The sequence below is a fragment of the Phycodurus eques genome, chromosome 1, assembly GCF_024500275.1.
Source record: "Phycodurus eques isolate BA_2022a chromosome 1, UOR_Pequ_1.1, whole genome shotgun sequence".
Taxonomy (NCBI): domain Eukaryota; kingdom Metazoa; phylum Chordata; class Actinopteri; order Syngnathiformes; family Syngnathidae; genus Phycodurus; species Phycodurus eques.
In genome coordinates this window covers 19691677-19717095 of record NC_084525.1, presented here as the reverse complement: position 1 = coordinate 19717095, position 25419 = coordinate 19691677, and the positions used below count along the sequence as shown (strand labels likewise).

General features: G+C 40.8%; 1 protein-coding gene across 1 annotated transcript; it reads right to left on the bottom strand.

Moving 5' to 3' along the window:
• Window positions 1-7453: 7453 nt before the first annotated feature.
• On the bottom strand, window positions 7454-24602 carry si:ch211-156j16.1 (uncharacterized protein LOC564557 homolog). The gene is made up of 4 exons (XM_061687286.1): window positions 24286-24602; window positions 12788-13177; window positions 12303-12411; window positions 7454-10345 (listed from the first exon to the last, which is right to left on the bottom strand). The coding sequence occupies exons 1-4, from the start codon at window positions 24335-24337 to the stop codon at window positions 10339-10341; spliced, it is 558 nt and encodes a 185-aa protein (XP_061543270.1). The 5' UTR covers window positions 24338-24602; the 3' UTR covers window positions 7454-10338.
• Window positions 24603-25419: the final 817 nt, after the last annotated feature.

Below are 25419 nucleotides of genomic sequence, written 5' to 3'. Positions count from 1 at the left end.
GTACACCCTGAACTGAAACAAACAACCATTCGCACTCACAGTCATGCCTACGGGCAATTTAGAGTCTCCAATTAATGCATGTTTTGGGGATGTGGGAGGAAACCGGAGTGCCCGGAGAAAACCCACGCAGGCACGGGGAGAACATGCAAACTCCACACAGGCGAGGCCGGATTTAAACCCGGGTCCTCAGAACTGTGAGGCAAACGTGCTAACCAGTCGTCCACCGTTCCACTCATTCCACTCAGTGTTCTGTAACTGTCTGTTGTACTAGAGCGGCTCCAACTACCGGAGTCAAATTCCTTGTGTGTTTTGGACATACTTGGCAAATAAAGATGATTCTGATTCTGATTCTGATTTATTGATTGATTGATTGATTTCATTCCATTCAATTTTGCATACCGCTTATCCTCACTAGGGTTGCAGGCGTGCTGGAGCCTATCACAGCGAGAAGCAGGGTAGACCCTGAACTGGTCACCAGCCAATCGCAGGGTTAGGGTTAGAAACAAACAAACAACCATTCACACTCACATTCACACTAATGGGCTATTTAGAGTCTTCAATTAACCTAGCAAGCATGTTTTTGTTTCTTACTTTTAATAAAGTAAAGGAGTTCAATCATTACTACTTTTACTATTACTTAGACAAGTATCTCTACTTCTACTTAAAGACCCACAAATGAGGCCAAAAATGTCTTAGAAATTGGACACACCACATTGAAGAGTGTTTTTAAAAAGCTTGTGTACTTACAGTATATATACATACAGTATATACATACACTGTGATCTATAAATTGTATTGATTTCTTTAAAGAAATTTCAGATTGCGCATATGATTTTCAACAAAATTTGCCAACAAGATAATAATCAATAAATGTGATTATTTTCCAAATGTAATTATTTTCACCCCCAAAATGGAATTGTCGTTATTTATCGATTTCGGGCGATTACTGTTTCTGGTCTGGCCCACTTGAGTTCAAATTTGGGTAAATGTGACCAGCGAAAGAAAATTAGTTTGACACCCATGTCTCAGAGTGTCATCACCAGGTAGCAACAGAGAGACTGGGAGAGTCACAGAAAGGCATAGGAGTGGATGTCTTTGGAGAAAAAAAATACCTGCTGTAAATTTTGCAATTTAGCTCCTTTTTAGAGAGCAGCAAGTTGTGCAACAAGTACTAAAACATTGAAAAATTGGACATAAAAAGTTTAGAGAAGGTAAACTTAATTCACCTGCTAAAGCTATAGTGCATTTTAGGTTCATCCTGAAATTTCAGCCCAATATCCCTAACATTTTGTGACTAGTGTACGTCTCAGCAGGAAATTGGAAATGTTTTTAAACATAACAGTTGTTTTTGTGTGAGAGATGACACATTGCCTAATGGACATCAATATTCCTGAGGTCATGTATAAAAGCAAACAGTAAACAGGAGAGAGCATGTTCTGTATTGTGTATAAGGTGGCAGCGGGCACCTGCTGGTGCAAATGACTATGTGCACAATGAAACATTTAACATCCACATGAGCATAATAGGACAAGTGAGACAAAGAGGGAGATTTTACAACAAGACAGCCACACAGCAGAAAACAATAAGGATGTGTTATAGACGATGCCGAGCAAACAAAGCTTTATCTGAAAAGACAACATGTCATGACATCTTATTGCCACACGCAGAAAGCCAGATGTGCAGAAAAAACATGTTAAATGCAAATGTGTGTGAGCACGAATGCAATGTGTACATCACAGAAACAAAGGCTTCTGTATGCATGTCTACAGAGTGATAACACAAACAAAGCCCAATAAGCATGGATTGCATTTTGGCCTCCTCTCCCTCCTGCAAACCCCAATTTAGAGATGCTCCATAGAGCAAGACACCATGAGCACAGACACAGTATACGCACTCCCTGCATTCCAAACACGCGGCATCCTCCCTCCTCTGTTTACAGCGTCACCGCGACACACCGCAAGCGCATTTCCCTGTGGCCTCGATATTCTCACTAACCACCTCTGTGGTTGCTACACAACTTTTTTTGGGGGTGAGCCTCTCCACTTCCACCCACCAGTGTGAGTCAGTGGGATGATATTTTCATCACCACATCACTGAGTGGCCCTTACATGTGCCACCTCCTAAATGTACACACCAACCATTAACAGTAGGTAGGTTACATACCAGGACAACTACAGTGCATGTAAAGTACTGCACTGTGATTGGCCGGTCTGCATATAGGGGTGTTTTTTTTTCTTTCGTGGACAACTGTTAAACATTTCTTTAGTCAGTTTTAGTCGTATGTGCATATTAGCTCCCTGTACTGCCAATGGAGCACAGCATCAATGACAGCACACAGCATTCTGGAACTTGTATCAGCGGTTTTAATCTAAACTGCTTGGCCAAATTAGACATTAAGACAATTTTAAAGTTAAACTAAAAGTGCTTCACACTTTGTCTAGTTAGAAAGTTAGAAAACAACATTAGAACATGCAATGTAAATTATGGTCATAATAAAAAGAGTCGAAATACACTCCTCAATATAAACCTATGCAATGCCCTGGAGCACAAATTTGGTCACGGTTGACCTAAAATGACCATTAAATATTATTCACAGAAATTGGGTTTGTGTGTGAAATGCTATATTATATTTGGATGTATTTTTTATTTTGTTTGTAATGAACAGAAAATATCTTCTCCTTTTAGCTATCATAAATCGTCTCATTTGTTTCTTTATTTGTTTTTGTAGAAGTGACAAATGTGTGGGAGCTCTGTTAATATACAATCTAGTGGGCAAACATTCATCGATTAATTTACAATGAATCAATTATCAAATTAATTGACAATGATTTTTGATAATTGATTAATCTTTTAAAGACCTTGTTTAACTTACAATTGTCCAAATCCTCAGAATTTCAGCCTCCCAACAGTAAATATTAATTATTATAGTTATTATAATAATAATAAAGCAATAAATATTTATAAATATATTTACTGTATTATAATAATAAAGCAGCCTGATTATCTTTGTGTTTCATCAAAATAAGAAATTTGCAAACATCTACTTTGGAAAACAGTTATCAACATTTTTGCCTATTTTTTGACGTTACAGACCAAACCAGTGACTAAATAACAATCCATTTATGTTTGTGCATTTTCTGCACTGTCAATTTGAAATAATGTTTTGTTTTTGAATAAAGGGATGGAAATTCTGAGTTTTAAAAAATTAGATTCATTGATTAACCGAAAAAAAATCGATAAAATAATCAATGATTAAAATAATCATTAGTTGCCGCCCTAATACAATCAGTAGGCTACTTGCTTTCGTGAAGAAATATAGACAACAAAAACAATACTCGAATACATCACTGTAATACACAAGCAGCTCAAAGTTAGCTCGAAAGCACCAAGGACATCATTTGCTCTTGAAAACACATACACATTTGTTCACTTGATTTTAGATAAACTAATTACCTTATTTAAATGACTGGAGCAAGAGCAATTTATTCCCACTCAAAAATAACGAGCAATGGTGTGTACACGCACACACAACCGTACACGCACACACACACACACATAGACAGCATGCACAGTACACGTGCCGCAAATATGATGGACCACACAAAGATGTGGTGAGCTTCTCCACATTTTTGTGCGCACACAACAAAAACACTGTATTTTGTAATTAAATGGACGTGTCTACACACGTAAACAAGTGTTAAAAATCTGACCGAGGCATGCACATTTACCGGCGTTATGATGGGACTGTTATTTGTTTTTACATGAAATAAGCTTAGCTCTATGAGGGCATTTGTGTAAACGTTTGACGTCGGGCCCACCCAGGAAGTGACTCCACCCTGTCGTGATGCACAGGACCCCCCCACCTCCCCTCCCCCTTTTTTTTTTAGGTAAAGAGTTGAGCGTGAGTGCTTCCCCTTCACATCTGCCCCTGTGAAACGCCTCCATTGTTCCCTGCGGTGTGAGGAGAGAGGCTGAGCTCAAGGCAGTCATGACGCTGGCCCACGGAGCAGAGACTGAGGGCGTTGGGCGGCTGCCTAAAACCACAGAGGGGAGCCTGCAGACACAGAGCATCACTGTGCCACTTACAGCCGACTGTTGGTGCCCTGCCTCGGCCCAACGGCAACATATAAAAATGTCCACAACACGACGTTAAAAAGAGAACGAAAAACACACCAAACCGTCAACGGAGCGAGGTGGGGTTAACTGACTCAACGGCTGTTTACGCTGCCAAATTTGGCGGCACTCTGAAACGAGGCAGGTTATTAGGCACGAGAGTTATTTACAGGGCAAAAGCCCTCTTGAAATTGTTTGGTATCAAAAGACACATGAAGTCTGCCATTTTGGTGTGGAGCAGACATTTTAGGATGATTTTGGTCATTTCCAAGTGTCCTTCAAAAATAAACTTGTCCAAGAGAATTTGTATTTTTGCTACCAAACTTGAAGCACGTGTAGATACTAAAAATCATCCATCCATCCATTTTCTGAGCCACTTCTCCTCACTAGGGTCGCGGACGTGCTGGAGCCTATCCCAGCTGTCATCGGGCAGGAGGCGGGGTACACCCTGAAGTGGTTGCCAGCCAATCGCAGGGCACATCGAAACAAACAACCATTCACACTCACAATCATGCCTACGGTCAATTTAGAGTCTCCAATTAATGCATGTTTTTGGGATGTGGGAGGAAACCGGAGTGCCCGGAGAAAACCCACGCAGGCATGGGGAGAACATGCAAACTCCACACAGGCGGGGCCAGGGATTGAACCCGGGTCCTCAGAACTGTGAGGCTGAAGCTCTAACCAGTCGTCCACCGTGCCGCGTACTAAAAATCTAATATTTCGAATTTTCATCAATTCAATGACAGTGTCTTAATAAAAGGTCACACAAATGAATAATGAAGTACACGCAGTACAGTGAGCCCCCACTAGATCAGTATTCCAGCAGGGCTGAAATGTATTGTGGGCCTTGAGTGTAGTACCACGTTGTGCCACAACATGCCAGGCAGCAATGAAATTTTCTGGAAGAAATACCGAGTAATTAATAACAAGAAGAAGCAGAGAATTTCCCCAACTGAACTGAAGAGAGAATATGCACTTTTTTTTGTCATATGTGTTGCTTCACCATGTGGTAAAGTAGCACTTGTTTGAAGGTTCATAATTACTCTATTCTATGCTAATTTTTGTTAGCCCGTCTATATTCTATTCTATGCTAATTTCTCTTAGCCCATCTATAGTGTTTTACATTATACGTCAGCAATAGGTTTATGGACTTTTGTAAGAAGAAAGTATGTGGTTTCAAGGGTTGTTTCTGCTAGGGTTGATATGGGCGGCATTCTCTGGGGGGCCGCACTCAAGCTTTATATGCTGGTTACAAGAAAAAACTTTTCAGCTGTGCTTACCTTTTGGCTTTGACATGATAGCTTCTCCTTGCATGTAGTCCAGCCACCGCTCAGCCTAGCTGCCAAGTTATGGGCAGAGAAACTTGGTGTGGGGTGGTATTCTGTGTATTACCCCAGCTGTTTCACAACAGTGGGGTAGAAGTGCAAAACAGCTTACTCACAGACACATTTTTGGACATAGATTTCATTTCTTTTTGCCATTTGACATATTTTGTACATTGAACCAATAAGTGTGGGCAACCTCGTGCTACCACCGTGGACGCAGTTGATCAAGTGTGGAGAGGGAAGGTGTCATGTGATTCCAACTACCGTAATTTCTTGTGTATAATACACACCCGTGTATGATATGCACCCCCAAAGTTGACCTCAAAACCCTTCTACTTACAGTATGTATCATGCATTTTTACAATGCATGATTTTGCTTCTACCCATATGATCAAAACGTGAAGTTTTATCTGTATTTTCCTAGTTTTTTCCAAGAATTATTCTGAAGTTAAGCACTTTACTTGAACACGTAATACTTTTTTTTATTTAATTGCTCTCATTGTGAAATTTACAGCCCTACTTTTATTTAGTAAATGAGAAAATACACAGTTGTGCTCATTTGTTACCCAGGCAGAATTTGTAAGATGTATACAGTTCTTTAAAGAAAGCATAAAGGACCAGTCGAAACACATTTAATTTTATTTTAATGGGATTCAAATTAAACTGTCAAGCATTTCAGAAAAGCATTATGATCAAACAAAACATGACCTGTCATATTGGAATTAAAGTGTAGGCTACACCTTTTTCATAACCTCTAGGTGGCGGTGGTGTATTAGAATGAAAGTGTACACCTTTTTCATAACCTCTAGGTGGCGGTGGTCTATTGGAATTAAAGTGTACAGCTTTTTCATAACCTCTTGATGGCGGCATATATTTATAAAATGTGAAAGTTGACAATTTCTTGAAGAAATTACATTACTTCCAGCAGTGTTTCCCGAAGTTTATTGAGCCATGGGACAGAAAAATCTTACAGCACACCACCAAACAAAAAATTCACAAAAACCTTATACTGTACTCTGCAATAATTATGATCTTATCTCAATTTACTCACAAATTTACTTCCTCAGTGTGAAATCTGGGACTGTGTAGTTATACACAAAGCTATTGCTGTATTCTGTTGTATGAATGGCAACATCTTAATTGCATCTTATGCCAACAGTTGCAAGAGCATTTCATTATTGTGACATTCACTATATGTCATTGGCATAGATGGTTGAACAAATATAAATTTTTTGGTACTAAAAAAAAAAAAAAATTTCAGAACAAGTAAGTGAAATTGTATAATATACTAGGGCACACTAATATGCCATGGTACAGTGGTTGGGAATCACTGCCTTAACTTTTGGGGTTGCCGGGGTAACCATCAAATCTAACGCCTGGTCAGACTACAAGACAAATTTGGACACTACACGACATGTATTCCTATGCCACCGTATTCCGTCCTTTCGATCTCTGGGCATTATCTTGTCAAATCAAGCACTGTCGGGAAGGTGTGACCAGAAAATGTGTCACCTTTCACTGCAACTGGGTACAACCTTTACTATGGCGACAAGTTTTTGTGAAAGAATGGATCACTGTGGCAATGTTGGGGGAAAAAAAGAACAAAAAGGGAAAAACACGTGCGGTGTCACTGGGTGCTCGGGAGATGACGTTTTGTGCTGTCCGTTCAAGGATTGCTTGAGGTATGTTCACATACTTTTAATACAATACGGCTCGCAAGCAGGCAACAAAACATTATGTAGCCTAGCAAGCTAATGTTAGCACTAAAGTTTGCATGTAAACATGCTGATGTTCTGTCAAATCATGCTCTAAAGCTTCAAATAAATGTTGACAATGGTGACCAAGTACGTTGACAACGGCATGCATGGGAGGCGATGGGGCAGTCAGAATATGCAATCCTATTGGTCGATGTCAAGGTGTGCTGTCAGAGAGTTGTCGTGGATATGAAGCTATCCCAAAAAAATCAAACATGGTAGACTTTTCATTTTGGCATTGTAGGCCTAATGTAGGGCCAAATCGTTGGTCGTGAATTGTCACACTACAAGACGTTTGGCGTTTCCGACAAAACATGTCGGGGCCCAATCTGGGAAATCGCCCACGATAGCCAATACCGGGGCTAAAATCTTGTCGTCTGATCTAGGCATAATTGATAATAGGACAAGGATTTTAAAAAGCTTTTCAAACACAAAAAAGGTGATGCTTTGCTGTTTTTATGATTTTTTTATTATTATTATTAATATTATTGAAACAATATGAACAGAAAGAAATTAAATAAAAGGCTTCAAATCAGTCAGACGTCACACATTAGACCTGTTGGTAATAATGGCATATGGCAAAGCAGGAGGAAGGAAAAACAAAACACGTCGTTGCAAACATTTGCTGTGTCTTTAAGCCTATTCATTAATGATTACATCACTCATTCAGTGCACATTACGTAAGTTTTGTAAAGCAAGCAAAGCCAAGCGGAGAATTAATTATTTGTACACCCTTTTATGCATAAAAAAGAGAACAAAGCAGGCCTGTTATACTTCAACTCAGTTTGAAGACTGAACGGCCATTCTGCTTATCAGCTATTACAACAACAGCAGATATGTGTGAGACTTCAACAGTACAGCTATTTGTTTTCAAGAAGAGGTGTCAATTGAAAAAGTAAATTAGGTTCACATTGATAACGCACTCTAACATGGCTCTAATCTACCAGTGTTAGTGGCGCAAACCCTTCTGCTAAATATCACAGATATGTATTAGGCTTTTTTTGATGTCAGTGTCAAAGGAGGCAGAATGTCACGTCATTGTGGGTTTTTTTGTTTTTGTTTTGATAATTCAACTCTCTGAAGCACCTTTCTGCACAAGGTGCTTCATACAGTTGGCCAACAAAATGTCACCGACTGGGGATAAATGACAAAATGCTTGCTAATTGGTCTGGATGTGCCGCACGTCTCCTCGTCACTAATGCTAGCTTATGCAAGCGCAGCATCAGTGTTGACGGAGTCGTGAGACGTCAAATTTGTAATCATTGTTACGTACTCACTAGTTTTCTCTTGCATCATTAATTAATTATTCATTAATGATCTCATTCGGAAATGATCACTTTTTGTTGGTTGGTTTGTTAGCTAGCAGGATTTAGCATTAACAATGTTTTCCACAAATTCAGAGGAAAAACTTAATTGAAATTTAATGCAATTCCAGATAAATGTGGATATTTTCTTTTCTTTTTTTGCCATTTGAGACAGGATAGCAAACATTCCCCAGAATATAAAACACTTGATTCGTTTCTTTTCTATTCAGATAGTCTATGTCATGCTTCTTGAACCAGGAAGTAGACTTCTTGAAAACAAATTTCCACAATGTTTTCATTTATGTTAGAGAAATCTATTTGCTCTTTTTGGCATTTGAATCACGATAGCAAAGTTCCCATCGCTTCAGAATGGGTAGAGTTCTATAATGCTTGAGCCCTTCTTCTCTATTCCTAAAGTCTTCTTCTTAAACGCTTCTCTAACCAGAAATTAGCCTGCAAGCTCACAAACAGATGGACACACACACACACACACGCGCGCACAAAACTTCAGCTTTCCATGTCATTTATCCTTTCATCCATTTGAGTCAAAATAGAAAAGTTCCCTTGTCACAGAATTGGGAGTCTGTTTTGGCTCAACCTGGAGTCTTGTCTTAGCCTTCTTAAACCAGGAAGTAGCCTGCTAATAACTAAGGAACAAACACAAATATGGCATTACGTGATTTTCACTTTTGTTAAGGCAATGTATTACTTTTTCTGCAGTCTAAATCACAATAGAAGCATTTGACCTACACAAATATGTAATTTGGTAGAGTCCTTTTTGGCGATTCCTAAAGGTTTACGTCATTCTTTTAGAACGAGGAAGTAGCCTGCTAGCCAACGAGCAGGCACACACAAATTCAGCTGTCCATGATATTTTCTCTGCTTGCCATTTGAGTCGTGATTGAAACCTCCCCCGTATCCCAGAATTGGTAGTGTCTACTTTGGCTTAGCCTTAAGTCTTACGTCATTTTTGAACCAAGAAGTAGCATGATAACTAACAAACGAACACAAATATGGCGTAACTTTTGTTAAAGACATTACTTTCTCTTTCTGCTGTGTGAATCCTGACCAAAGCATTTTCCTCACACATGAATACAGTCTGTTTTGGTTAAGTCCAAAGTCTTTTGTCAGTCTTCTTGAACCAGGAAGTAGCCTGCTAACTAACATACAAACTTAAGTACGGCGGTCCATAATGTTTTTCACTTTCGTTAAAGAAATATATTTATCTTTCCACAGTGTCAATTGCAATTTAAGCATTCACACTACCCCAGAATGCAAATTGGTAGGGTCCTTTTAATCTATTTCTATAGTCTTAATGTCAGTTTTCTTGAACCATGACTTAGCCTAGCTCACAAACTGATGAACGTCTCAATGGAAGTTTCCCCACCCCAGAATAAAAATATCCATCCATATATAAAAAAAAAATAACATTTTAAAAAATACACACACACACACACACACACACACACAAAAACTAAACTAATCACTACAGTACATCACTATAGCGCTGATGCCAGATCACGTCTTATTGTGAAATTCCTTTGTGCATTGTGTTTATATGAATCCCTCCATTGGCTTTGGGGTCATGGAGGTAAATCAGCGGGATGTCGCTGTTGTCTTACATACAGTACATATCATACATGCTGTGCACACAGACTAGCCTCACATCTTTTCCTTTGGGCAACAGTTCCGAGTCCTGCTTAGAATCATTAAGTTCTGGTGTTATAATAACTTTTTTGTTTGTTTGTTTTAATGATTGAATATGACGTCACAGTTCAGTAGTTCAGGATTTCCAGAACTTTGACGGCTCCTGCTGCTTGGCCGCCTTCGTCTTATTCTTCTTCATGGGCTGAGGAAGAGAAGGAGAGCCACAGTCACTCAGGAGATAAGGTTCCAAGGGTTCTTTCTTTGTAATAAGAGCAGTTAGAGTGTATGGTTGGTGGGGGGTTTTGTAAGTTGACCCTGAGGGTCGTTGGTGGTGTGCAGTTCAGCTATTACTGTTAGGAGGGCATGTGTCAAATTATGTTTGCTAAAGAACAGAACAACATGAATATACGTTAATAAAAATGCATTTGCTTGACTTTTATTTGTCCCTTTTGAAGCCAAAGAAAATATTTCTCAACAGAATTCTAGAAACATGTCAGAAATAGACAATTACAGGGAAATGCTTGATGTTGGCAGTAAGGAAATCAATATTATAATATTACAGTCACTAAAGATTGATGATCGTGTTTGTGACAGGCAAAACACACGTCCAATTACTGACAACTCCATCCATCCATCCATTTTCTGTACCACTTATCCTCACTCGGGTTGTGGGCGTGCTGGAGGCTATCCCAGCTATCTTCGGGCGAGAGGCAGGGTACACCCTGAACTGGTTGCCAGCCAATCGCAGGGCAGATACAGTACAAACAAACAACCATTCGTAATCACATTTACACCTAAGGGAAATTTAGTCTTCAATTAACCTACCATGCATGTTTTTGGGATGTGGGAGGAAACCGGAGTACCCAGAGAAAAACCACCGCAGGCACGGGGAGAACATGCAAACTCCACACAGGCGAGTCTGGGATTTGAACCCCAGTCCTCAGAACTGTGAAGCAAATGTGCTAACCAGTTGTCCACTGTTTCACCTACTGACAACTCATTAACTCCCCAAAAAAACCTTTTAGTTATTTACTTTTTTAGTTCAACGGAATGCTTTATCAAATGCTAGTTATATTTCTCCAAGGCCACCGTATGTCGCTTACTGGTGGGGCCTCAGGAGGTAAGCTAATATTCTGTAGCTAACTAGTCTGGACACAATTTGGAAAACTACTGTGCCACTCACTGACTTGTGTCATAAAATGACCTCTTGGTTCTGACACAACATTGCACCAGCTCGTGCAGTGCATTGTGGGACTTGTAGTGACAGTAAAATGCATTATAATTACTGGTAGTATTTTTAGGGGTGCGATGAATAAATTGAGTGTGTAAAAACAGGGCCTAAATGCACACCTTGTTAGAAAATTCACCAATTAAAACAAAAAGATCAGCATTTTCCATACAGCTTCCGACATTACTGTAACAGTGATGACAGGTTTAGAGGGAGGTGGGGAACTTTGGTTATACTGTGGTGTAAAAGATTAGCTGAAATGATCAAATAGGGGAGGGGAAAAAAAATCACAGAAGTGATTACAATATCTTTTTTCGCTGGCTTTTTGCTGCTGGCAGACCTGTGATACACACACACACACATACGCATGCACGCACACACACACGTACACACACACACACACACACACACACACACAATACAATTGCATCATTATACAGCAAACGGGTGGTTTGTATCAGGCAATGGTGTGCTGCTGTCATATCAACTTAACTTTATTTATTGAGCACTTTTAAAAACAACCCTAGCTGAAACAAAGTGAGTAAATAAGCAATTTACAGATTATTAGATTTTTTTTAAAAATGCACAAAAGTGTGCATATATTGAACATGCAGTAAAGTCTGTCCATAATTTCCGCTAACAACCCAGTTAAATTGCGCTTCTCCCTGACATTCAAAGGTTGTCTTCCAGTCAAGATGCAGCACTTCTTTGACACCAATTCTGATTTAGACAGGGCTTTGGCGGCATCTTCTGGCATATTGGGATGTTTCCCAAAGACCACAACATTTGTGAATAGGTGTGTTTTTCAGCAAATAGCTGGGGATAGGTGAATATTTGACCTGTGAACAACGCATGTGCGGTGGTCCACCGTAAAGTAAGCATCCCGTCATCCAGTCAACGTAATGATTTGAAGTTGAGGCAAGGTACTCACGAGTATTTTCCCATCCTCCTCACGGCAGCAATCACTACAGCGATGACGATGACCACTGCCAACAGAGCGCCAATCACGATGCCGACGACCTGGCCCGAGCTCAGGCCCTCTGCAAGACAGAAGCAAAGTGTTAGGGTAGTGGTTCTCAAACGTTTTCCACCAAGTACCGCCTAAAATAATGCTTAGCTCCCTAACTAGTACCATCATGACCTACATTAAAATACAGTACATTATGCACAGTTTGACCAGTAACACCGCACTTAAATAGAGGAAAATAAAAATGACCAAAAAATTATTCAATCAAAATGTACTGCACAGTTAAATAAGAATTGTGCTAAAAGTTTAAAAACAAACAGTCCTTAAAGATTAAATGCAAATGTATTGAACTAAAAAGTGAAAACTGAACTGTGTGTGAACTTTGGCAGTGATTGTTTTGCTGGCCACCATTACTAATTGTCCATCTCATTCACTGATTCTTTGCTTACCCTCTGCGTCGTCTTCAACAACCACCTCGTTGAACGTGTCGGTCTTGACAGCTTCTGTCCACTGAGGGATGACCTCAGCATCTTCAGGAGCCTCTGTGGGGGCGCTCTCAACAGCAGGGGGGTTGGTGTTAAGGAGTTCAGGGGCCTCAGTAGCAGCCGGAGCGGGGGTATCGGTTTCAACTTCGTTCTCTTCAGTACCGTGCGTCACCTGAGGAGAGGGCGCTTCGGTCGTGACGTCCATCATATCTTGCTCTTCGGCGGTCACTGGGTGGGTTGATGGAGGAACAGTGACCATGTCAAGATCTTTGTTGGCTTCTGTGGCGTCCAGGGTGACGTCTGCTACGGAGTCAGTCGCCAGAACGTCATGGCCTGTAGGGAGGATTGTGGGGCCTAGACAGCACCCATTTAGACAAATGTCACACATTTGCTGTGATCTGCTGTTTTCCGTTTTCAGTTTAAAAAGCATGACAAAAACTATCAATCCATCCATTTTCTGAGCCGCTTATCCTCACAAGGGTTGCAGGAGTGCTGGAGCCTATCCCAGCTATCATCGGGCAGGAGGCGGGGTACACCCTGAACTGGTTGCCAGCCAATCGCAGGGCACATACAAACAAACAACCATTCGCACTCACATTCACAACTAGGGGCAATTTAGAGACTTCAATTAATCTACCACGCATGTTTTTGGAATGTGGGAGGAAACTAGAGTGCCCGGAGAAAACCCACGCAGGCACGGGGAGAACATGCAAACTCCACACAGGCGGGGCCGGGGATTGAACCCCGGTCCTCAGAACTGTGGCTGACCTCTAACCAGTCGCTCACCGTGCTGCCACAAAAACTATATTGAAAAAAGAAATAAAAGAAAATAGTGACCAATGGGGATTTCAAGGTCTAGTGGGACAGATGGCACTGTTTTTCTTTCTTTTTAATACAGTATGCATTTTATATTTTATACAGATGAGTGGTTCACTGTATTGTGTGCAAATAAACAAACTGCTTTTCCTAATATTGTACTTACAGAGGTTATTAGACTATCACTGTGTTGCACATGTTACTGCAATATTTTGTTAGCCTAATAGCACAACAGCCCAAGTCATTTTCAAATGTTTTGCAAAAAAAAGAACAAACACAGCAAATTTCACAAACAGATGAGTCCAGTTTCCGCGGTTCAACCTTTGCCAATTATAATGAACTGAATGACTGTGAATCTAAACAGACACAAGGAAGAAAAAACAACATTTTTTTAGAAAGCACAAAGCATATTTTTTTATTGATATTGTGACAGTAAGTTTAACATAACTTGGGCAATCACTATATGACACTAACGACTTACAATTTATACAATATTCTTAATAATTCACCAATTCAGTTTTTGCTTTTTTAAAGTCGATATGTTCTTATAGTCATTTCAAATTTTGATTACTTTTTCAGAACTTGAGTTATTATTCTTTCCTGCACTGAGTCACAATTCTACCCTGTGGTTAGTTGTAGTCGTATTCTGACCTGGAATCATTTATGTGATTTTGTACTCAATTTTATTCAATTTAAAATTGCCACTGAGTCCATCTGATGGATCAAAACTATTAAGCCCCATGTTCTTAATACACACACACAACACCCGTTATGATGTTTTTTCCCCCCTGACAAGCATTTTGTCTAGCTACAGTATAACTGTCCCCAGAAAGCCTCCATTTCCTGCATTACCATTGTTTTCTGTTGGTTCAAATGTTTCATTTACACAGACAAAACTATAATTGTATTTTTTGCCAACATGAAATATAAGGCCCTTACAATGTATAGTAGACAAGCAGTTATGCTGTATAGCGGGACAATGTGTTAAAATGATTGCTCAGATTAAGTTGGTCACAAGTCAAGCAAGTCTCTGTGGGCCTCGCAAATCTTTGGGTAACCTGAGTGCTGCCGCACACTTGGGAGCTGCAGACCTTACATACCACTCTTCTCCTCTTACTGCCCTCTTGGACAACTCAAGCCTTGTGAGTCAATGTATTCATTGTTGGAAGAGAGCCGCCATGATGGCTGCCTGCCTCGTGTGTTGGCCTGTGCTCCGACAAGCCCAACTCACACCAAAGTGATCCTTCTCAATCACCACCACCATTATGTCCCAACAAAGCTGCGACGTCAGCAAGGAAGCAAAGTGATATTTTGGGCTGGAATAACTGGGGGAGAGAGGGTTTGCTGCCATGATATAAATGACAAAAACCTGCCTTGTAAACATACCAGAAACTTTGACCCCAAAACACTTCTATATCAATTCAAACTCGTCTTACAACATCATCATTACAATAAATATCTTACAGTCGATTTGATTTCGAAAAAATGCACCTGAAGTGCGTGTGTATACATGCACATGTGGCGACGCCTCTCTGTTACTTCCACTAACGACCCAGGCTAATCTTAGCGCCTCCCTGACATATAAAGATTTTAGTCCCACAGTAAAGATGTATCACTTCAACATACATCCCTGACAGCAACTACTACTTTCCTATTAGCCAGGGCGGGCTTTTGCGCTATCTTGTGGAATCTTTAAGCTTTATAGAAAAAGGGGGAAGTTTTTCATCAAACAGCTTTTCCACAGAAAAAAACCCCGCAAATAAGTGAATTTGTGTTTCGAAAACCTCAAATAGACAGTGGTTTAATGTATTTTTTTCAAACTGTTGTTCATAATAATTTTGGGGGAAAAAAGAATGCTTTTGTCATCAGTGGCAGTTTTGAAAGAAAATCCAGGTTATTATATAATCTAATGTAATTGTTGATAATTAAAAATGTATTCACTGTGAATGGCATTGACTATTTAGGAAAATGAAGAAAATCTAAATATGTTTCATAACTTAGAACCCATTTTAGAGAAATGACGATAGCTGGGATAGGCTCCAGCACGCCCCCAACCCTAGTGAGGATAAGCGGTACAGAAAAGGGATGGACGGATGGACGTGACTGCATCAATACATCGCCATCGCTAAAAGGCAGCCACCCCGCCCCACCCTGTGATGTCATGAGAGTCACATCTTCAAGCAATCCCTCCATCCTGTCTTCACGGCTCTGTGCCTCCGAACACGCCACATCCTCTGCCTCATTTCCTGTGGAGGGAGCCACAACTTCACGAGCTGATGAGTGAGGAGCATGCGGGAAGCCGTGTTCAGCCTCTGCACTTGAAACATGTGGCATTGTTCAAGGGCGGGACCCCAACTGGATAATTTGTAGTTTTGGAGAGAAAGGCAAGGAAATCAGTTACAATTTACAGAATTGTTTTCCATCATTTCAGTGGTGACTGCGTGTGAAGGAGTAGACAATCACCATTTATTTATTTCTGATCCATGTTTTATATTTGATACAGAGCAGGGATTTTAGAGTAAATATTAGGGCCATGCTAAAATAACAATCAGATAATAATCAGAATAAAGTTTTATTACTTAGGAATATACAGTACATGTTTATTGTCAATGTTGATCTTGACAAGTTACACTTCAGTGTACATTTCGCAAGCAATGAAATGTGGGCATTTTGACATTCATGCGTTAAAGTGCTGACTTTTTCGAAAATTCTTTTTTCTTGTAATAGTATGAGTTTATTCTTGTAACTTTTTTCATTATTGTGGGACTTATTTTACATTATATATATATATATATATATATATATATATAAGACAGTTGTACGTCATAATTACTTTTAATAGTAAAATTCTACTCTCTTAACTTTACAATCTTTTCTCATATTATTCGAAGCTGGAGCCTATCCCAGGTGACTTTGGCAGACCACAGCCTAGATTGCCCAATTAGAGGGCACATATAAAAACAGACACCCATTCACACCTGCATTCACACCGTCACTGAATGGGAACTGAATCTACGCTGCCTGCACTGAAGTCAAGATTAGGAGAGTTACAGTATATTACATTTATGTCATATAACATAATTATTACTTTAAATATTAATACTTTATTCTTGATTGTATAGTAGTAAGTTTTTTTCATTTTATTTTATTTTAACTAGTGGCCACAAACGAGAACCTAAATTGTGTTGAAGTCAAATTGTTGTGCTCTAATAGAAGGAGAAATGGAAAGAAGGCGAATAGCTGTGTATTACCATTCCATATGAAAGCTAACTGTGTCTTGTCAGAGCTTTGACGATGGCCATGCTTTGCAGTGAAAAGGAATCTTCCGTTATGAGTTTTGCAGCTGCGTTAAGACATGCATTTTTCCTAGTGTCTTTCATCAAGGTCTGCGCTATGAAGTCGCCTGCGCTCAACCTGATCATTACCCCCTCAATAAGCCAAGCTCCATCCCGCCATGTTCAACATCCTCGCGACCACAACTGAAAGCTAGGCCTGGACAGCGGTGCATCCAAATGAAGGAGGGTACATTTCAGCCGCACCAAAATTACGGACTAAACTTTCCGCTGGAAACATGTTGGCCTGAAATGACTTCTTCTCAATGGAGACGAAGAAAAAACAACAACGTGCTTGACTCTTACTGCACAGACTGTGAATAAGTTGGCTAAACTTGGTCTCTGCTTTTGAATTGGTGTGACGTTTATTTACAATAAATCAATGAAAAAATTAGATACATTAATTAGAAATAGAATAATTTCAACCAACTAATAGGGGGGGGAACGCAAAATTAAAGCAACAAATATTACAGGATTCTTGATAATGTAAATGCTTACTAGGCTGTAAGTGGCCCGCAGGCCATACTTTCCCCGCCCCAGATCTAAATACAGTACCTATACCGGACTTCCGATAACTGCGATTTATTTACATGGTTCAAAATCACTGTGCATCGGGTGATCTTGTCTGGCGAGAAGTTGAGCTATTTCTTGATGTGCCGACCGGACGGCTGTGTTCATTAGCAACAGGCGGAGAAAACATTTGTTCCCATTGAAAGGGAAGGGGGGTTTCAAATGGAGCCTCAGACTTTTTGTTTGGAATGCCTGTAAGCAAAATAAAATGGCCTTGCGCTATGTGTAATCACCCAGCAGACCCCCGCTAACAGTCACTTCATTATGTGCTCAGTTCCCACAATTAGCTCTGAGTAGTATTTCCTCTCCAAAGTGCCGGCTACGGTGGGCACGCACAGGCGCTCAGATCAGTGGTGCATACATCCCTTCTGCTCTCTATGCCTTGTAATCTACATGTTGCCACTCTTCCTCTGCCACTCCCTAAGGAGCGCGCCGTCGCAGCTGTAGACTTTCAGGAGGTAAAGAGCGGGAAAGGGGAGGGAGCCCCGTTTTCCTCCAAGAGACCCTTCTCACGTGACGTCAGACCCCTTTCATTCAATAGAGGAAGACACCAATTAATAATGAAAGTTAAGTGGGAGTAGTCATGTTTAGTTAATAACAATTTCAGTTCAGTCATTTTTCAGTTGCACAGTTCACTTTGCACAAATTCACCTATTCGCTGTGAAACCTATCCCCAGCTATTCGCTGAAAAACTATTCATGGTTTTGTGCTTTCTTGGAAAAGCGCTAAAATACTACAACCCCAATTCCAATGAAGTTGGGATGTTGTGTAAAACATAAATAAAAACAGAATACAATGATTTGCAAATCATGTTTAACATGTATTTAATTGAATACACTACAAAGACAAGATATTTAATGTTCAAACTGATCAACTTTGTTGTTTTTAGCAAATAATCATTAACGTTGAATTTTATGGGTGCAACACGTTCCAAAAAACCTGGGACAGGTGGCAAATAAAGACTGAGAAAGTTGAGGAATGCTCATCAAATACTTGTTTGGAACATCCCACAGGTGAACAGGCTAATTGGGAACAGGTGGGTGCCATAAAAGGAGCTTCCCTGAATTGGTCAGTCATTCACAAGCAAAGATGGGGGAGTGCGTAAGAAAATAGTCGAACAGTTTAAGGACAATGTTACGCAACGTGCAATTGCAAGGAATTTAGGGATTTCATCATCTACGGTCCATAATATCATCAAAAGGTTCAGAGAATGTGGAGAAATCACTGCATGTAAGCGGCAAGGCCGAAAACCAACATTGAATGCCCGTGAACTCCGGTCCCTCAGGCGGCGTCATAAGCCGACATCAATGTGTGAAGGATATCACCACATGGGCTCAGGAACACTTCAGAAAACCAATGTCAGTAAACACAGTTTGGCGCTACATCCGTAAGTGAAACTTGAAACTCTACTTTGCAAAGCAAAAGCCATTTCTCAACAACACCCAGAAACGCCGCCGGCCTCTCTGGGCCCGAGCTCATCCGAGATGGACTGATGCAAAGTGGAAAAGTGTTCTGCGGTCCGACGAGTCCCCGTTTCAAATAGTTTTTGGAAATTGTCTTGACTGTAATATTAAATCGAAATGAATTGTTTTCCCTTTAATTAAGGTGTCAAAGTGTGTGATCAAAAGATTTCACTGCAATGCTTACAACTGAGCGCTCCCACGATAACGATTCAAGTGAATCTAAAAGCAGCGTTAGATCGACTGAGGATATTCACCAGGAGCATGGAAACACAGATGCCGAAGAGGTGCTAGCAGTGAAGAAGCTGACTAATCAAAACAATACTTTATTGGTCACCAGAGTCTGAAAGAAGTTTTAAAATTCGATGCATCTGCCTGTGCATCTGTACATGTGAAACTGCTCGTCTCGATCACATGACACGGTAGTAAAAAAGTAGGCACGCAAGCTAACAAAAAAGAATAAAAAGCAAGGAAGGAGCTTCTTCTGGAAGAGGAAAAGACCAAATGATGAGACAGAAGAAGAACCTACAACTTCCAAGAAAAGGAAAGCTACACTAAGAGAAAATATCAGCAGCTCTCCTTCAAATCCAGCTTTATCGCGTCAGGTGATTCTCACGCATCAAGCCCGCTCTGCGTAATATGCGGCGACAGGCTGGTAAATGAGGCAGTGAGGCCGGAAGAACTGCCCAAAAAGCCCTGAATACTTTGCTTCCCTTTCCAACACCCTATCTTTGAGGACTTTCCGCAGTGACAGTGACCAAAACAAAATGATGGAAAAGATTTCACACTTTGATTGTCACTGTCTCCCAGTACCCCAAGATGGGATTGAAGGGAAACAAGTGGTGGGCTCCCACTATTTACAATAACTACATTCTGCGTAACAGTGACTTGGATGTTTTGTCTTTTGATTTGTTTTGAATTTGTTTCTATGCCTGTCCGTTAAAATATTGTTTTACCTGAAACTGATCCGTGGTGCCAAAAAAGGTTGAGGACCGGTATAGAAAATGGATTGATGCAAGGTTTCATTTGCTTGTAAATTTTGTGCCAAAAGAAAAGAACGAATGCAAAGGCTTTCGCGGGCAGCATCAAGTGGCAGGATCTAAACCGGGACCCTTGAGTTTAACACCCGTGGGGAGGATGAGACAATGTCGGTTGAGACAGGAAAGAAGGGCGAATAACAGGCTGCCTCCATTACAATCAGCTATCACTGAGGCCCCCGCCTTGTCTTTACATGCGCTTATACACTAAGTCACAGTGCTGTCTGGGAGCTGTGAGGGAGTGTGTGCGTCTAACCTTCTCAGGAATGTTTTTAGCGGGCTGCTCAAGATAGACACCCGGCCCATCTCAGCGTACCCTGCACACACACACACACAAACACGCACACACATATGCTCCCCTCCTAAAACAGTAGGCGTTAGTTACGATACCATGTCGTGCCATGCACCGCGCTCCTTGGACCTGATTTGAGTAATAATTTGCGGAATATTCTCAGCCTTGTTGTTATCACAGAATAACAAAGGCCCAAGGAGGAGTCCCACCTGGGCTCTATCATCTCCAACTGGTAGCAGACACAGCAGACCTTTTCATCCTGTGACTAACACATCTGAAAACAAGTACTGGTACCACTGGCCATGACACACACGGGAAGTAACAAAAAAAACCAACAACTCCTTATAGAGAGAGAAAAGTCTATTTTTGCAGTCAGATATTTCATTTCAGATTTCAGCCACCGTTTTCCTTCTGTTACATAGATATTGCGACGTATCATAGATGGCTTGTCTTGTTGTACCATTGTAAAATATCTGAATACTATTCTATCATGACCTAATCTAATCTGACCTAATTCCCGCCACAATTTAAAATGATCCCCCTCATCACCCTCGCTGCTGCATGTAATGACTCATCCGCACAAAGCGACATCACGGCCAGTTAAGTCACGTTGTTCCAATGATTGACAAGGCTCTGGTTCACTGATGCCTGTCCAGTGACTGCCAGTCAGGCATCAGGAAAGCGGTAATTAGAAAATCACTTTCCCCAAACTGTTCCCACAAAGTTAGAAGCATACATACAATTGTCCAAAAACTTTTGTTCAGATGAAAAATATCGTTTCAAGAAAAACAACAGGTTTAGAATAAGCTTCTTAATCAGTCTCTAATCCCAACTCCACTCCCGTATGCTGCGTACAACACCCACCCAAATGAATACTGGCAATGTGTTCCTAAATCTACGGCTCTCTCTCTCTTTTTTTTTTTCCCTTGCGCCATGCCTCACCCTGCAGCACACGTACAGGACTTGCCAGACACGAGACATACAACTGTGGTCAGTCGTATAAATCTATTCAATTCTCCTTCTTTGGTCTCCACTGAGTTCTTTTTCCTTCCTTACCCATTGTTCTGAGTAGTGGTTGAGAAACACTGCAAAGCCAAGCCTTTTTATGTTGTCAATTCAAGTCCCCCCTTTTGATTAAAGTCAGCAAAGCCCCGTTTATTGAATGAGATATTCAATAAATCGATAGATCATCTTGAGGTATTATCGTCTGGTGTGGGTTGTATTTAGAGGGATATTTTTTCTCCCCGAGTTGCTCAGAAAACAGTTGGGGCCAACAACTGTAAATGTTGAACCTGTGTATTTCCACTCGCAAATCCTTATGTGTGTGAACTAGCCATTTGCACAAAGGTCATCGCACCAGACCATTGTTCTATTCGTCATTTCAAACTGCTCAAAATTTCTAGAGGACTCGGCATCATTTGCACAATTGTCAAAAAAAATAATAATAATAATGTCTTGGCATTACCACATTACTGGCAACCTTAGTGACTGTGTTTTTATGTTTTTATGTCTCAAAGGTATTCACTGACGAATACTTGGAAATTAAAGATGATTCTGATTCTAATTTTGATTGGTGTCAAGGAAGTATGTTGAAGTGATACATCTGGATGGAGAGACTAAGGTCTTTTTATGTTGGGGAAGAGCTAAGTCTAGCCTGGGTTCTTGATGGAAGTTACGGTGTTTGGCACGTGTGTGCTTTTGCTCTGTTGAGTGGCTATTAAAAAGCTCAAGCTAACAAAAGAAGGTTTCATTATTGCTTGACGATTACTATTTTTACAAGTTGCAAAGCTGGTACAAAAGCACTTTTATTGCATGTTTTGCATTTTTTAAAACGTAACTCATCCATGAGCCATTTGCTATTAAGGGTATATGTTGGACGAGTTTCAAAAGATATTAGCGGGTTTTAATATCGTAGTTCATGCAAAATTTATGGTTTTAACTCTAAATATAGTATAAAAATAACAATTAATAATAATAATAATAATAATAATAATAATTTTGACCTTGTTTGGATTAGAGAAAGTCTTAAAGAAATTCAAGCTCATTCCATCATGGATAAAGAACGGTTCAAAGGAATCATTAAAAGCCCCAAATGAACATGGCATTCATGCCCATGATGAATGTATATCTTATGACAAAAACTGCATGTGCTCATAAGGTCTGATACTTCAGTCCTCGTGTTCCCTAAACAGATGTTTCTTTCTCCCGGTGAAAGGATTGCGAATGTTTTCTCCCACATGGAGCCTTGGTGCCAGCCTCATATTTGGAGTATGAGCGCCACATTTGAGTCATTTCTAAAAGCGGGCCAATGACCAAAGGGGCCGCTGACCTCTCCCTTCAGCAGCCAGATGTGACGACCATGTTATTAGCCCGCAGAGGCAGACAAAACTCATTAAGAAGGAGACTGGAGGAGGGAGGAAGGGAGGCAGGCGGTGGTGGCGGGCTTTCATGGGATACACAGGCGCAAGCGTTTAAAACGTTTAAACGTGCAGATGAGCTGTTTTTGTTGTTGTTTTTTGTTGTTATTTTCATCCTCTCTTTGAGAGTGTAGAATCAACAACATTTATAGATAGATAGATCTACCGATAGATAGATTTCACATTGGCTCCTCCAGGAGCCGAGAAGTATTGACCTTTAATCAAACCAAAGAGGCGGTAGAATTCTTTTTTCATGTTTGCATATTTAGCAAAATCACATATTTTGTCCCGAGTTGACGACCCTTGTGTGTTCGAACCTAAAAGGCCCACAGGCATCTGACCTGGAAGAGGGTATTTTTAACTGCAAATATAAATATCCCACTTAATGTGTACACGCCATGGAATAGCTTGTGATTAAAAAAAGGGTGGGGTGACCTTTGGAAGCGCATCATGAACCATATGCTCTCCCTCCATATCCATACAAATGCCTATATGTCCTGTATATGATTGTCTATTAATAGAGGGGTGAAAGGCATGAGGCTGCAGAGCTCCTCCCCTGACATCTCTCTCTCTCTGGCTCTCCCTCTCCCTCTCGCTCTCTCTCTCTCGCTCTCTCTCTCTCTCTCCGCCAAGGCCTGCAAATTAAATTTGATAAAAGGTTCCTAATTTGTTTGTAAACAGGTTAGTACTGAGGTTTTGGCAAAACAGTTAAAAAACGACACAAGACATTACAGGAAACCAAGTAGGCTTACTATTTGGCAAGAAGTCAGTCTTTTCACTGTATCGAATGACTTCATTGGAAAATCTAATTTATCTGATAAAAAATGCTCATGTGGCACCCTTATAAAGACTTTGCAATTCGTCTGTTTTCTTGTCTCATTATGGTTGCAGGTTAGCTGGAGGCTATCCCAGCTGTCTTTGGGCGAGAGGCGGGGTGCACCCTGGAACAGGTCGCCAGTCAGTCACATGGCACAAGTAGACCCCATACTCACACTCACATTAACACCTGTGGACGATTAATACACGGGGAAAACATGCAAACTTCGGAAAGCGCCTGAGCAGAGATTCGGACCCAGGACCTCTCAACTGTGAGGCAGGAGTCCTAAGTTTAGAAATTGTTTTCTTGAATAGGTTAGTAATGAGCTCTTTGTCACTAGAAAACAGTGAGAAAAACAATGATTTTCAATAATGAATGTGGGCCCACTATTTGGCAACTTTGGCCATACTTATACACCCAAGAGGCAAAATAATAGGTCTCAACACAGTAGGTTTTTCTCACTGTTCTCGTCTAATGACTAAATTTAATGACGTCTAAAACGTCATTCAATCTTGAAACTCAAACTAGTATCCAATTTTAAGCACATCATAAGCGCACCCCTACTGTAAAGTGTTGACAAACTAGACTGGCAAAATGAGGGATTCAAGCAGACAAAGAGGTAGCATGGGCACATGGAGGCAGCAAGAGACTGCACACAGCGTGCTCATGGCAGGATGGCGAGTCAACTTTTTTTGGAGTGAGAGAGGACAAGTTTACTCACTCGCATGTGTGAAGGCACAGAAGGCCAACAGAAGCAGCAGCTGAACATTCATGGCGGTCAAGTCTGGTCCCTTGGTTTAATGATGACGGCACGACAACCGGATGTCCTCACAGCGCCAACCACACACGGCGTCTTTTCAGAGGGTCCCCACGCCCCCCTCCCCCCCCCACAAAAGAATGAAAAGTAAAGGGCTGAGATCCAGATGGAAGCCCTTAAAGTCAGAATACGAGAGGTGCAGTTTCGAAGTTAAAGGAGGGTGAGGAGAAACACTGGTCCACAGCAGACAGAGAGAGAAAAAGGGAGACTGTGAGCTGAGAGTGGAGGAGGGGTGTGGGCACTAGCTGTGTGCTGGTGGGTTTTTGTAAGGGGGCAGGTTTGTGTTGGGAGGAGGCTGACTGTTGAGAGGTGGTTCCAGCCCTGAAAAATAGGCACGCGCCCGCGTGCGCACACAGACACACACACACACACACACACACACATTTGCCCTTTATTTTCTGTGGAACCTATCTCAGCTAGTCACTGAAAATCTCAGGTTTTCTTTCTATTTCCGTATTTCCCAAAGCTTCCACAAGATGGCGGTAAAGCCCTGACTAAATGAGAAAGTTGCCCTACAGTGACTCAACTTAGGAGTTTTTCGAAATGCGAGCCATTGTTCGGCCGATTTTTTGCTTTGACTTGTGAGCGCAGACTTCAAAAACGTGGCAGTGAATTCAACTCACGTTACAATAAGCAGCACTTTGGCAAATATTCAACAAAAGAGGCTTCAAAATGTTTATTGTCCCTCTCAGTTAAAGTTTACTGTCAAACTAATCAGAAAAGAAAGCGAATTAAACCTAGTATGTTTAAAAACAACCATACAGGCTAAAACGGTCATTAGTTTATAAAATGGTTAAGAGGGCTGACAAGACACAGCCTTGAGGTGTACCAGTGGAGGATGTACGTAGGGTGAATAGTGCTCCGTTCACTCTAACTTGTTGAGTTGTATTTGTAAGGAAATCCAGCCCATAAAACACACATCCAGGCCAAAAGAATTCAGCAGTTTATCAGCTAGAACATTGGGATGAATTGCGTTAAAGGTTGACGGAAAATCCACAAAAGGAAGCCTGACATCGTTCTTACTATCTTCAAGCTCCT

Coding starts and splice junctions, on each gene's coding strand:
- si:ch211-156j16.1 (XM_061687286.1), bottom strand. CDS start 24,337: ATGAATGTTCAGCTGCTGCTTCTGTTGGCCTTCTGTGCCTTCACACAT. Junction 13,178..24,285: donor CTGTGCCTTCACACATGCGA/GTGAGTAAACTT, acceptor GGTGCTGTCTAG/GCCCCACAATCCTCCCTACA. Junction 12,412..12,787: donor TGTTGAAGACGACGCAGAGG/GTAAGCAAAGAA, acceptor TCTGTCTTGCAG/AGGGCCTGAGCTCGGGCCAG.